At 43.0% G+C, this 13624-nt stretch overlaps 1 protein-coding gene across 1 annotated transcript in view; it reads right to left on the minus strand.

The window, feature by feature from the left end:
- KIAA0825 (KIAA0825 ortholog) overlaps positions 1-13624 on the minus strand; it is a 712480-nt gene that overhangs the window by 310564 nt on the left and 388292 nt on the right. Inside the window, exon 19 of the mRNA XM_063964012.1 lies at positions 9110-9204. Coding sequence (XP_063820082.1) covers positions 9110-9204 — 95 coding nt within the window. The remainder of the gene's footprint in view (positions 1-9109; positions 9205-13624) is intronic.

A 13624-nucleotide genomic window follows, 5' to 3' on the forward strand; every position in this document is an offset into this window, starting at 1 on the left:
CCATTTAAAATAGAACATTCTCATTATTTAACAAATGTATTGCAGACGGAATACAACTGTCATGCAGGCACCCTGTAGGTGTCTATTGTATTCTAAATGAATGTACAGTACAGTGCATTAATCTGCTTTATATAGAGAGGATCACCATCACATGCTTAATTATTATACAGGACTATGGTGTATTCACTACAGTGTTTTGCTGTTATCAGTCTGCTACATTGTAACATTATCATGTATTATCAGTATTATCAGTATTTACTATTTATAATATTAAAGAGGTCCAGGCTATGTACTCTGTACTAGTTAGCCAAGCCTTTATGGTGACTGGGCGCACCCTGTCCAGTCACTGACCACACATTATGGCACTGCGAGGGCCAATCTCTGTAACCTCAGGGATTCTCAGGTGACCAATGGTTTAACAGATGATCCGATGCTCTATTTTAGGAGGCAGCACTCGGATTGGCAATGCCGGTAAGAGGAGACTTTTTCCCTCAGACACCTCCTGCAGCATTAGCATATTTTCTGATTGCTGCTGTGATGTGAACTGTGTCCATCTCTGAATCAGGCCATAAGTTCTATTTGTTGTATAATATAGTTTAAATCGTTCTTAAGAAAGCGGCTTTGCTATTTGACACTACAGAATAAACTGGTCAGTAAAAGACCCTTAGGGCTACATTTACGAAGCAGCAGCTTTTGCAACCTGGCACTTCGTGGCAGCTTTGAAGAGAAAATTTAAAGCAGCACTAACATGGCATGCTTTACCCTTAATGTCAGTGTCAGTGTACACTTTAACTCGCCAAGAAGCGGCATCTCACAAAAGTCGCTGTTTTGTAAATATAGCCCTTAGTTGTTATATTAATCATTAAAACATATTTTGTTGTTGACAATATCACAACTGTGCAATAAAATGCAAATTAAAAAAACATAATTATTATCCTTTATTTAAATGGTGCCACAAGGGGATTTACAACACCCCCCCCCCCCCTCTCTCTGTCTGTTTGTCTGTGACCCCTCCCCCTTTCCAGCACCTGATGCATAATTAGCTCCAGGAATGACCGTGCAACTACCTTACAACGTACATAATCAGGAACAGAATGAACAAAAGAAGAAAAAAGCGACTTACACTACAGAACATTGTGCGACATGGACACTAAGTCTAATTCAGGCCTCTGGACGTAGCGGCTGCGTTGGGTGGCAGTGTAGGCTGTTGGGAGTAGGTGATGGTAATAATAATGGGATTAACATAAGTATGCACTATCGCAGGAAAGATAATACTGAGTTATTTATAATGTTTAGATTTATCAGTGACATCCATAATGTTTGCTTATATAGTTTACATTGCAAAACTGCATCACAAGAACTTATGTTAAAAACATGTGATTGACACTTCTGTGCAGACACATTTTAATGACTGCGGGTTGGGGGTGGGGGTGCAGCAGCATTGTATAGTACACAATGCAGTCTATTCTGGGTGCAGAATGTTTTGTGTGAGGCCCCCCTATGACCCATAGGCCTGTGTGTACCACAAACACTAAACCCAATTTAGATGTGCCTACTACTATGGTATCCAATCCCTTCTACAGTAGAAGAACCCAATTTGACAAACTGACCGTCCATGTCTGGAATGCAGCTTAGCCAATAGCTAATTAGTGGTAGATCCTGGCTTATCCTATTTAATATGTACTACTGTAAATAAGAATTGGTTTGTTGCTTCTTTGGAATAAAAATCCCAGCAAATACAGGGAAAGTATACAATCTGGCTCAGTTTGGGAAGCTTGATTCCAATTCACTTTGTCAGCCATTATATTCCCTTACACATTTTGCTTGTACATGTTCTTACTTGAAATTATTCTCCTGTATTTAGTGGTTTCACAATGTAACATAATCCCCAATTATGTCTGGGGATTACACTACTTCTACTTGACCCTTTCCTTACCCTGATATCCCACCTCCCAAGGCAATCTCAAAGATGTTCTCAGTTACTAAAATACAAAAGATTCTAATGAACCTGCCAAGTGGCTGCCTACACTAAATGTAGCAATGTATACACTCATAAGCAGATCATTTTTTTTAAAGAATTAATTTCATGAGCAACAGGTTTAGCAGACCCGTATATAATATCCGTTCTTCAATATTTCCAATCTTCTGTTAAATTGCCCATATAATTATCACTAGAAAAATCATTATGCATTCTTTATTACTAATTTGATTAGCAGTCTAACACTGTGAGGTTGCCTAAGTTTGAGTTAGACGACTGTATATGTGAGTTTGATACACCCGTAGGAGAAATTTTTCATGACACATTAATTGTCACAGACACTTCAGATTGCACGAAACAGTGCTCTGTAAACCTTAATTGTAAGATGTTTGATCCAAGACCAGATGGGTGTCCTTAAACACCTCCTAAAATATGAAATATGACTGTGTGTCAAGGTAAACTCCACGTTTTCTAACATTTGCTTTTGTACTATAAACTCTCGGCCTGACCTAACCATTATTCTAGAAGAAACCATTTACCTTTTTTACTGCTCATAATACTAGTAACTGTAGCCGTCTAAGCCGTGTTCAAGTTTTGTCCACTCCTGCCATGATCAGTCCCCGTGGATGTACAGTACCACAAGCTGCTGAATCATCCCAACCTCAGGACATTCCACAGCTAAATGGAAATTGCTATTTGGGCCTCACAGTCTGAGCCAGTCATGCGCCCTGTCACATCATTTACTTGGCTTTAATGGGTTTGGAGTGCCGGACAGAAAAGAAATTCAAGTTTACAGGTTGCAGTTTACTTACTAAGCTTTAAAAAACCACTGGTTCCCGGCATGTTTAAGCCCGACATTTAGAAGGGCAATTTATTTACTAGTAAATAGGGGGTTGTTTTGCTATTAAAAGCATTGCCCTTTTACTGTACATTTCAGGCTTAAACTAGAATGCCCATGTGTTGCAAGTCAGAGGTGGAAAGGATCAGGTCAACTTCTAGCAAACATGAGCACTCAAACACTGACAGCAGTAGACAGTAGCGCTTTCAGGCTTGGTACAAGAATATCCTACTATTAATTACATCTCAATAGGAAAGTGAAATGACTTTACTTGCTTTAATTGATTTCTAATATTTAAGGAGATTGTGAGACCCCTGGTAAAACGTTTATAAATGGGATGTTGCTTTATATGACATACTTTGGCTGTGACAATATGTGTAGAAACCACTACATCTATGCCCTGATTAGGGAATGCTGTAAAACCTGGCCCGTCCTTTTTTTTTTTTAGCTTGAGTAGGTCCCTCTGTACCAGGTTCAGACCTCCTCAATGCATGCTGCAGGAAAATGATCGCACATGCTTTACCATGCTGATACAACAATACCTGACAATGTACTGAGAGCCCTTTAGCACCAGTGGATTTACAGACAGTGCACTACCTCAATATGTCATTTCCCAGACAAGTCAAAATGTATGCAAAAGTAGACAAAAGACTTATTAAAGCGCCATGAATTCAGGTTTGTCATAACCCGTCAATCTCGTGACTACCATAAAAATTAATTCCTCGCAGCTTACAGCACTGTGTCACCTTGCGGAGTGACAGTCTCAAATCCATGCTTTAGAGACCGAGCAACCCTGTCTATTATTTTGGTGCTTTTCCAATACAACCATTCTTTGCTGGAGGATGGAACTATCTCTCTTCTGTCCTAGATACAAGCACTTGTCTTTTCGACTTAAATCTTTTTAGTTGTGTCACTTATAGCATGATGCTAAAAAAAGGAATATGAATTGAAATTCACTAGACCTTTAGTTTTATTGATCTACTACAAGATTTTGATTTTGAATTAAATTATGCACCAAATTGATCCCCCGGTGGTTATTCTATTGTCCCCGATAGCAGGAACTATCGTGGATTTTTTTTTCTCACTTGCCCCGACGCAGGTGAAACAAAATCCCCTATTAGTGCCATTTTTTTGTGCGGCCAATAAATGCAAAAGCGCATGTATCCAGGAACTTTTCCAGGATCCTATGTGCTTTTGCCAGAAAACAACATTTTTTTTCTTGTATGGTAAAAACGGGGGAATTGAATTGCCTGAAAAAAAAATAGCATAAAAAAAGCACATAAAAGTCCCATTTTTACCTGTGAAAAATGATCTGGTACAATTTAATTCTCTCCTATGACTTTGTCAAACCTATATCACATTTTAATGCTTGTATATTAGGCTTAACTTATAACATGTTTTAAGTATTAAGTACAAATATTTTATTTTTCTTTTAAGTAATAAATGACTATTTTGCAATGTCTAGTAGTCCTAGAAATCCAGATCCCAACCCTTCCACAGTGAGGTGGGTGGTCCAGGGGCTCGAGGATGTAATTCTCTGTAAATTACATCATCGTAGCCTTGTCCATGCAGTGAAATTGGACAAATAATGGCATTATGCAATGTTTTACTAATATGTCCTCTTGTATGTAATGTGGTGCAGTTTGTCTAGTGATTTAATTATCTAAAATAAATGGTTATGTTGGTGGATCACACAGACCTGTAAAGCAGTTATGACTCCTGCTCGAAATTTCACATGAAGAAATAGTTTCTGCCGCATTACTTACCATTAAAGCTCTCCTACAATAACCCATCTTCCTCCAAACAGCACTGCAAGAGCCACATAACCAAGTGAAAGTCGCCTCCTGGGACCATGGACAATGTTACACCGGAGGATGAATGCAAACAAAACTCAATGCATGGTTGGGACTCATTAAAAATCTGTCAAGCAGCTTAAGAAAATGATAGAGGTGGGCATTTCCCTAACCTTATGAAGGTGCTGGTTGGCTAAATGGGGGGAATTGCTGCTGGAACTATATGATGAGAAGAGTTCTTTCTTTAAATGTCACCTGACACCTGCTCAGAGTGTAAGCAGACATTTTGTTGGTTGATACAAATTTTAAAAGGATTCTCTAGGAACCAATGACACCACTGAGGCATACTGGTACCTAATGAATTGATAAGCTGTATTCCCATTAATGTTGGTTTAGCTCATGGCACGGCTTCCACCACTGACCGCAGGCAACAGGTGAAACATCACTAGATCGCCGGACTATCTGGATACTCCTCAGTATGTCCTCTTTCTGCACACACAGTATATTTTAAAGAGAACTCAGCAATTCAAAATTGACAGCAAGAGTCTTAAAACCTGCATGTGTCTAACTAGGCTTTGTTGGGTCGGGTACGGAATCCCGGCGGTCGGAATCTCGACGGTCAAAATACCGACGCTGAAATCCCGACAGTCAGAATGCCGGCAGGGGGGTGAGCGGAACGAAGCCCCTTGCGGGCTTGCTACGCTTGCCACGCTCTGGGCTCGGCGGATTGCTTCGCTTGCCACAGGTTCTATTTCCACTCCATGGATGTCGAAGACACCCAGAAGTGGGAATAGCTGTGGTGGCGCTGCCGGTATTCTGGCGGTCAGGTTTCTGGCGTCTGTATTTTTTACCATCGGGATTCCGACCGCCGGGATTCCAACTACATCCCGTTTTGTTGGTCTATTTCCATTTAACTATTTTACTTATTGCTGAAGTCATCAATACTCAAATAAACAAATGACTTCTATGCAAACAATTCTCCTTTCAATAAGCAAAACGAATAGGAGTCAGCATTCAAACTGATAGCATGACTTATCTCCAGCGGTGGAAAGATCAGATTCATAAATGTTCTTGCCAGCAGCAACTTAAACTGATGACACACTAGGTTTGCAAATTGCAACCACAAAACAGTTGGCAGCAATAGAAGACTCCCTGCAGATAGTAAGATAGCTTGACAATGATCTTAATACTAGGCAATGAACAGTTATGCTGTAAATTACATTTTGAGATTTTTTTTTGTAGTTTAACTTTAATCCATTTAACTTTAAACCATTAAATAGGTTTTTAGTTTTTTTTAGAAAAATAAAGCAGACATCCAAAAGTAAATCTGGGTGTGTGGTGGAACTACTCCCATTGCAGGGGGTGCAATGGCTACTGGGTCCGGAAGCGAGATCAGTCTGTCACCAATACACACCCTGCAACGTCGGCAGTTCCACATCTGGATAATACCTACTATTGTGTCAGGGCATGTGCATGCTTCCATACAAGAGCATGCAACGGGACCGGCAATGCAACGTGCTGCTACTGACGCCGATATTAGACTTGATGATTAGTGATGGCACACTCAGAATCACAGATCAGTTGTTAGGATGTGTTACATTACAATCTGGGCATACATGTCTGAAAAACATGTAAATCAAAGTCACGGATTCAAACTATGAACTACAATCTATTAGTGATAGACATTCATATTGCATGTTCTACCGTTACATTCATGTTTACTATTGAATAAAAAAAATATATAATTCCTACCAAAAAAATAATGTATACAGTATTTTGTCTGGGGTATTCCAGGAATAACACAGGGCTGTCTCACTGGACCTCATTCAGGACAGGTTGGATGTGCGCTCTGAATGCAGAGTTGATCGCAGCAGCAAATTTGTTAGCAGTTGGGCAAAACCATGGGGGTCATTCTGAGTTGTTCGCTCGCTAGCAGTTTTTAGCAGCCATGCAAACGCTATGCCGTCTCCCACTGGGTGTGTATTTTAGCTTAGCAGAAGAGCGAACGAAACAATCGCAGAGCGGCTACAAATTTATTTTGTGCAGTTTTAGAGTAGCTCCAAACCTACTCAGCGCTTGCGATGACTTCAGACTGATCAGTTCCTGTTTTTACATCACAAACACGCCGTGCGTTCGGCCAGCCACGCCTGCGTTATTCCTGGCAAGCCGGCGTTTTTTCGAACACTCCCTGAAAACGGTCAGTTGACACCCAGAAACGCCCACTTCATATCAATCACTCTGCGGCCAGCAGTGCGACTGAAAAGCTTCGCTAGACCTTGTGTGAAACTACATCTTTCTTTGTACTTTTACGTCGCTCGTGCGCATTGCGCCACATACGCATTTGCGCAGAAGTGCATTTTTTTTTGCCTCATCGCTGTACAGCGAACGAATGCAGCTGGCGATCAACTCGGAATGACCACCCATGTGCACTGCAGGTGGGGCAGATATAACATGTGCAGAGAGAGTTAGATTTGGGTAAGGTGCGTTCAAACTGAAATCTAAATTGCAGTGTAAAAATAAAGCAGCCAGTATTTACCCTGCACTGAAACAATATAACCCACCCAAATCTAACTCTCTCTGCACATATCTGCCCCCCTGCAGTGCACATGGTTTTGCCCAACTGCTAACAAATTTGTTGCTGTGATAAACTCTTAATTACCCCCAAAGTACCGATGTTCAATACGTTGTGCATGCGCAGGACCTGTTCTGCATGTGTGTGAATGGGTTCTGTGACACAGGATGCATGGACGGCATCAGACTGTCAGTGATTGACAGACTGATGCCGTTTGGGGATGGGGCGGCGACAGCCTCCATTTGTGAAGACAGAGGCATGACGCCATCATTTAGGGCCAGGGATCTCTGTTGTTGCACGCAGATTTCCTGATTGCTGTGACAGCCGGCTTGCGCAACCCCATGGGTGCTGCAAGTCGCCCGATGCTGTGTGAGTGATCCACTGAACACACTGAAATGAATGGATATCTTTGCAGTTATGCAAAGCTGTGCACATCTATGTGGCCACAAAGCCCCTGTCCATGTGAAGGTAATTGTCATTAATATCAATGCGCAGTTGCACTTGCCCTATACCTTGTGCAAGAGATTTGTCCATAATCAGATGGATCTCTGAGTACGCTGAGCTCTGTATGGCCCGCAGTCCCACCTACATCCCCATGATAACCCTGAGGACACTTAGCCTACAAGTGAACGTCCCTTTGCAGCACAGAGGGGCCGACCGGGGGAATGCTGTGATAGGGGCATATATTTAGGGGTGTGACCAGCCTCCAAAGGGGGTATTTCCAACCTCCATAGAGGCTTGGGCAACCATTAGAGAGGGCACTGTTTGGGACTTTTAATAAATAAGTACCAGAACAGCAATATACTGTAGAAAATACACCACAGTTCTGTGCAGTATAATGTAATATGTTTAAATCAAGTGCAGAGTTTGGTTCCTGATTCCTAGAGGAGTGTGTGGGCCCTCAGGCAGTGGGGCCCTCCGGGGGTTTCCCCTGTGGGCCAGTCTGGCCCTGGATACACATGTAACTATAAGTGGAGATGCGGCTGAGATGCAGAAGACTGAATCATATGTAGTTGCTCATAGTTATGTACACTTGGCCGCAGAGCATGTGCAAAATCCATCTGGAAAAATGGAGTTCCATGCAGGTCTAAATTAGCTCCGACATGTAAGGTTATTGTAAGCTCTACATACACTTGTATACATTTTCACACTAGAATTAACATTTATTTAGTAATGACCGGTAACTGTTTGTTTTCTCATTACGCCCGTCCCTATAACTTACTCAAATTGGGTATGGTATGCCGGCAGCTGGGATCCCGGCCGCCAGAATGCCAGCAGGGGGGTGAGCGCAACGAAGACCCTTGCAGGCTCGCTGTATCACCACACTGCGGGCACGGTGGCTTGCTGCGCTCGCCACAGGTTCTATTCCCACTCTATTGGTGTTGTGGACACCCACGAGTGGGAATAGCCCCTGTTAGCCTCGATATTGGCTGTCAGCATTGTCAGTGGTTGGGAATCTGCCTTGGTATCCAGACTGCCGGGATCTGGACTGCCGCCAATATAACCGCCTCCCACTTAATCTTATGTAGTTTAATCTCTTACTTGCACCAAAATATGCATATACAATATGCGCAAACAGTCCATTATCAAAATTCCTGCTTGCCGCGTCTCAGCTGTCGCAATAATTAAGTTTGTCTCTGATCTAAACATCTCTGCAACCCCAAATGAATGTTTTTAAGTTTACTGTATAAATTCACATATACTGCACAGTTTTGCTGGCAGCCAGCTAAGATGGATGAGAGAAAGTTATCTTTGGCATATGAGATTTTTACAGGATGAATCCCTTTATAGCGTTCTTTGTTTAAAATAAATCCTACAGTTACTGCCTCCTATAAAGATACAAGGACATCACCAGATTCTAGAAATGTTACAGCAGTGCTTGAAATAATCACTCCTGCGTTTCACCAAACAGTTGTTCTAAAGAGTACCTGTGCAGAAGCAGTCCACCCAAGGTCACAGGATCCACATCCAAACAGTGCGGCAGCAACTTCTGCCAAGCCCCGCTCTCTGGCATTGTGGCAGCCTGTTGATACAAATGATGGAGGCTTTGTTGGTTATTAATCATTACTAGTGCCATTGGTAATTTATCCATGATAGACTAACTAAAGGGGAAGGATGGACATGGCCTGTTAGTATAAATCAAATGCAGACAGGCAGGTTTTTATTCCAATAAGACAACAATTAATTTACAAATCCACTAAGTGATGTAGTCATTATTTATTAAAAGATAAATCAATTTTTGTACCACATTCCAACTGTTAGTGGCAATTTGCCCAACTACTTTGTCTGGGAGCTCAAGTCTTTTTGTGAAAGGAGAAATAAATGGATGCTTTAAATGTGCAGTAACAATTTACAATTTCCTACTGTCAGCAAGAAGCTTACCAGGAAATAAACAGAGGGGGGGCTAGGATTTATATTGCACGTTGTATACAATTAGAAGCCATTTTATGGTTCTAATCTAAAATTGGTACCAAGGATCTAAATAAACAGATGCTACACATACAAATATATAAAATGAAATATATAATTCTTGTTATGTATAACCAATTGCACAATAAATAAGACCTCATTTAAACCATGGCTATGATTGAAGCAAGACATTAAAAGTATGTTAAATGTATTTCTCTAGAAACAATTAACTATAACAAAAAAGTTATTATGTTTGGTTCGTTAAGTATATATATTAGTCCATATGCATTAAGATGGAGAATCATATTTTTTTCTTTATAAAAATACATAAATGACATGAAAATAAAGGTAAACTGATTACTCTGAGTGACAAAATGCCCAGCCCGCACAAATTTAAAAGAGGGTGAAAAGTAATCTTAGCAGTAAATCACAACAGTGCTCTAAGCAGTAGAATACAATAGTCCTCTCAGCAGTAAGTTACATTAGTCCTCCCAGAAGCAAGTTACAATTTCCCTATCAGTGATACATTAAAATAATTATGTTCAGGGCCGGACTGGCCATCTGGCAATTCTGGCGCATGCCAGAAGGGCCGATGGCCAGGTGGGCCGGTCTGGCAGCAGCAACCCCTCCCTCTCGTCTCAACACTCCCACCTCGCTCCGGCCACTGTGCTCCGCCGCGGAGCGGAAAAGTCCTCTCCTCTCTCTTCCCACTTTCCCAGAATGCCGATGGGGGCGCAACGTCATCGCGCACAGCATTCTGGGAGTGGCCGCGTGATGGGAGAAGGCCGGGGAGCAGCAGCAGCACAGTACCAGATCCCGGCCCCAGCAGCAGCAGCACACACATGGCCAGCTGCAGCATCAGCACTGCAGGGAGAGTGCTGCCCCTGGCCAAGGTGAGTGCGAGTGTATACATGCTCTGGCTGATTCCTCTCTCTCTCTCTCTCTCCTCACCCCCCCCCCCCCCCCTCCTCACCTCTCTCTCTCTTTCTTTTGTCCTCACTCCCCCTCCCTCTAGTCCTCACCTCTCTCTCTCACCTCTCTCTTTTGTTCTCACCCCCCCTCTCTTGTCCTCACCTTTCTCTTTTGTGCTCACCCTCTCTCTGTCTCTTGTTCTCACCTCTCTTTTTTCCTCTCCCATCCACATCCCTCTCTTTCTTTTGTCCTCACCCCTCTCTTTTTTGTCCTCACCCTCTCTCTATCTCTTTTGTCCTCACCTCTCTTTTGTCCTCACCTCTCTCGTCTTTACCACCCCTTTTGCCCTCACTACTATATCTCTTGTTTTCACTCCCCTTTTGCCTCACCCCTCTCTCTTTCTATCGTCATAGCACAGAGCATTCTGGGAGCGGCTATCGGGGAGAGAAGTCCTAGGAGCAGCAGCACAGTGTCTGCCCACAAGCACCCAGATTACAGTCTGCCTGAGCCCCTGGCACTGAGGAGGAGACACCCCACCCACGCAGTCCCGGAACCCGGCCACAGCAGCACCACAGCACATGGTCAGCTGCAGCATCAGCACTGCAGGGAGAGCGCTGCCCCCCGCCAGGGTGAGTATGGGTATACCTATGCCATGGCTGTCTGTCTCTCTTTCTCTCTCTCTCTGTGCCATAATGTGAATTTCGGCTCATACCGGGTGCTATAATGTAAATTTCGGCTCATAACGGGTGCTATAATGTAAATTTCGGCTCATAACGGGTGCTATAATGTAAATTTCGGCTTCCTAAGGTGTACCCAGCATTACACTAGTTCTCCCTGCTGCAAGAGTTACTCTGAACCTCTCCTCTCAAGCATTACACTAGTCCTTTGGCAGCAAGAGTTATGCTAGTCCGTATTCCTCTAGTCAGCAAGTTGAACTAATCCTCTCAGCAGCATTAATTACGCTAGTCCTTGCAGCAACGGTTACACTGGTCCTCTCTACAGAAGGAGTTACACTTATCCTCTCTGCAACAAGAGATATTCTGGTTCTTGCAGCGGTAAGGATAACACTAGTCCTCACTGCAGCAAGAGTAACACTTGTCCTTGCGGCAGCAAGTGTTACACTAGTCCTCGCAGGAGCAAGTGTTTATTTATTAACAGTTTCTTATATAGCACAGCAAATTCCATTGCGCTTTACAATTGGAAATAACAATGATAACGAAACTGGGTAATAAACAGTCATAGAGGTAGGAAGGCCCTGCTCGCAAGCTTAAATTCTATAGGGAATTAGGCATTGCTACATAAGGATAGGTGCTATCTATTGCATAGTTGTCCACCAGATTGCAAAGGTTCTTGGTGGGCTGTATGATATGGTCACACAGCAATGATGAACCAGGGTTGGGAGGAAGGGAAAGTGAAGAATGAGAGGACATGTGAGGACAGGGAACGCTTGAAGGTTTAGAGACTAGAGCAGAGTCTTATTGTGCGTGGTAGGGCATTCCACAGAGTGGGTACAGCCCGAAGAAAGTCCTGCAATCATGAGTGGGAGCGAGTAGTGAGTGTGGATGAGTGGCGCAGATCTTGTGAAGAGCGAAGAGGTCGGGTTGGGAGATATTTTGTGATAAGCGAATTGATGTACGTTGGTGTAGTTTGGTTAATGGCCTTGTGTGTGAGTAAAAGTATTTTATATTGAATACGGTAGAATACAGGTAACCAATGGAGGGACTGACAGAGTGGAACTGCGGATGACGAACGTCTAGCGAGGAAGATTAGCCTCGCAGCTGCATTCAGAATGGATTGTAGTGGTGAAAGTCTCATTTTTGGAAGACCAGTTAGGAGACTATTGCAATAATCAATGCGGGAGATAATGAGAGCATGGATTAGAGTTTTAGCAGTGTCTTGTGTAAGGTATGGTCGTATTTTGGATATGTTTTTTAGATGCATGTAACATGATTTTGAGACAGAATAAATGTGGGGAACAAAGTATCAGATTCAAGGATGACACCTAGATAGCGAGCTTGTGGGGTAGGGTTGATTGTCGAGTTTTCAACAGTGATAGAGATATCAGGTTGGTACTTACTATTAGCCGGTGGAAATATAATTAACTGTTTTTGAAATATTAAGTTTGAGGTGGCAAGATGTCATAAAGATGAAAATGGCAGAAAGACATTCAGTGACACGGCCCTGTACAGATAGAGACAAATCAGGGGATGATAGGTAGATTTGAGTATCATCTGCGTACATATGATACCGAAATCCAAAAAATAAGATTTTACTTACCGGTAAATCTATTACTCGTAGTCCGTAGTGGATGCTGGGGACTCCGTAAGGACCATGGGGAATAGACGGGCTCCGCAGGAGACAGGGCACTTTAAGAAAGAAATTGGATACTGGTGTGCACTGGCTCCTCCCTCTATGTCCCTCCTCCAGACCTCAGTTAAAGAAACTGTGCCCGGAAGAGCTGACAGTACAAGGAAAGGATTTTGGAATCCAGGGTAAGACTCATACCAGCCACACCAATCACACCGTATAACTCGTGATAAACTTACCCAGTTAACAGTATGAACAACAACAGAGCATCAGATAAACCCTGATGCAACCATAACATAACCCTTATTTAAGCAATAACTATATACAAGTATTGCAGAAGAAGTCCGCACTTGGGACGGGCGCCCAGCATCCACTACGGACTACGAGAAATAGATTTACCGGTAAGTAAAATCTTATTTTCTCTAACGTCCTAGTGGATTCTGGGGACTCCGTAAGGACCATGGGGATTATACCAAAGCTCCCAAACGGGCGGGAGAGTGCGGATGACTCTGCAGCACCGAATGAGCAAACACAAGGTCCTCCTCAGCCAGGGTATCAAACCTGTAGAACTTTGCAAAAGTGTTTGAACCCGACCAAGTAGCTGCTCGGCAAAGCTGTAATGCCGAGACCCCTCGGGCAGCCGCCCAAGAAGAGCCCACCTTCCTTGTGGAATGGGCTTTTACTGATTTTGGTAGCGGCAATCCAGCCGCAGAATGAGCCTGCTGAATCGTGTTACAGATCCAGCGAGCAATAGTTTGCTTTGAAGCAGGAGCACCCAGCTTGTTGGGTGCATACAGGATAAACAGTGACTCCGT

Source organism: Pseudophryne corroboree, chromosome 1 (genome assembly GCF_028390025.1).
Source record: "Pseudophryne corroboree isolate aPseCor3 chromosome 1, aPseCor3.hap2, whole genome shotgun sequence".
Taxonomy (NCBI): Eukaryota; Metazoa; Chordata; class Amphibia; order Anura; family Myobatrachidae; genus Pseudophryne; species Pseudophryne corroboree.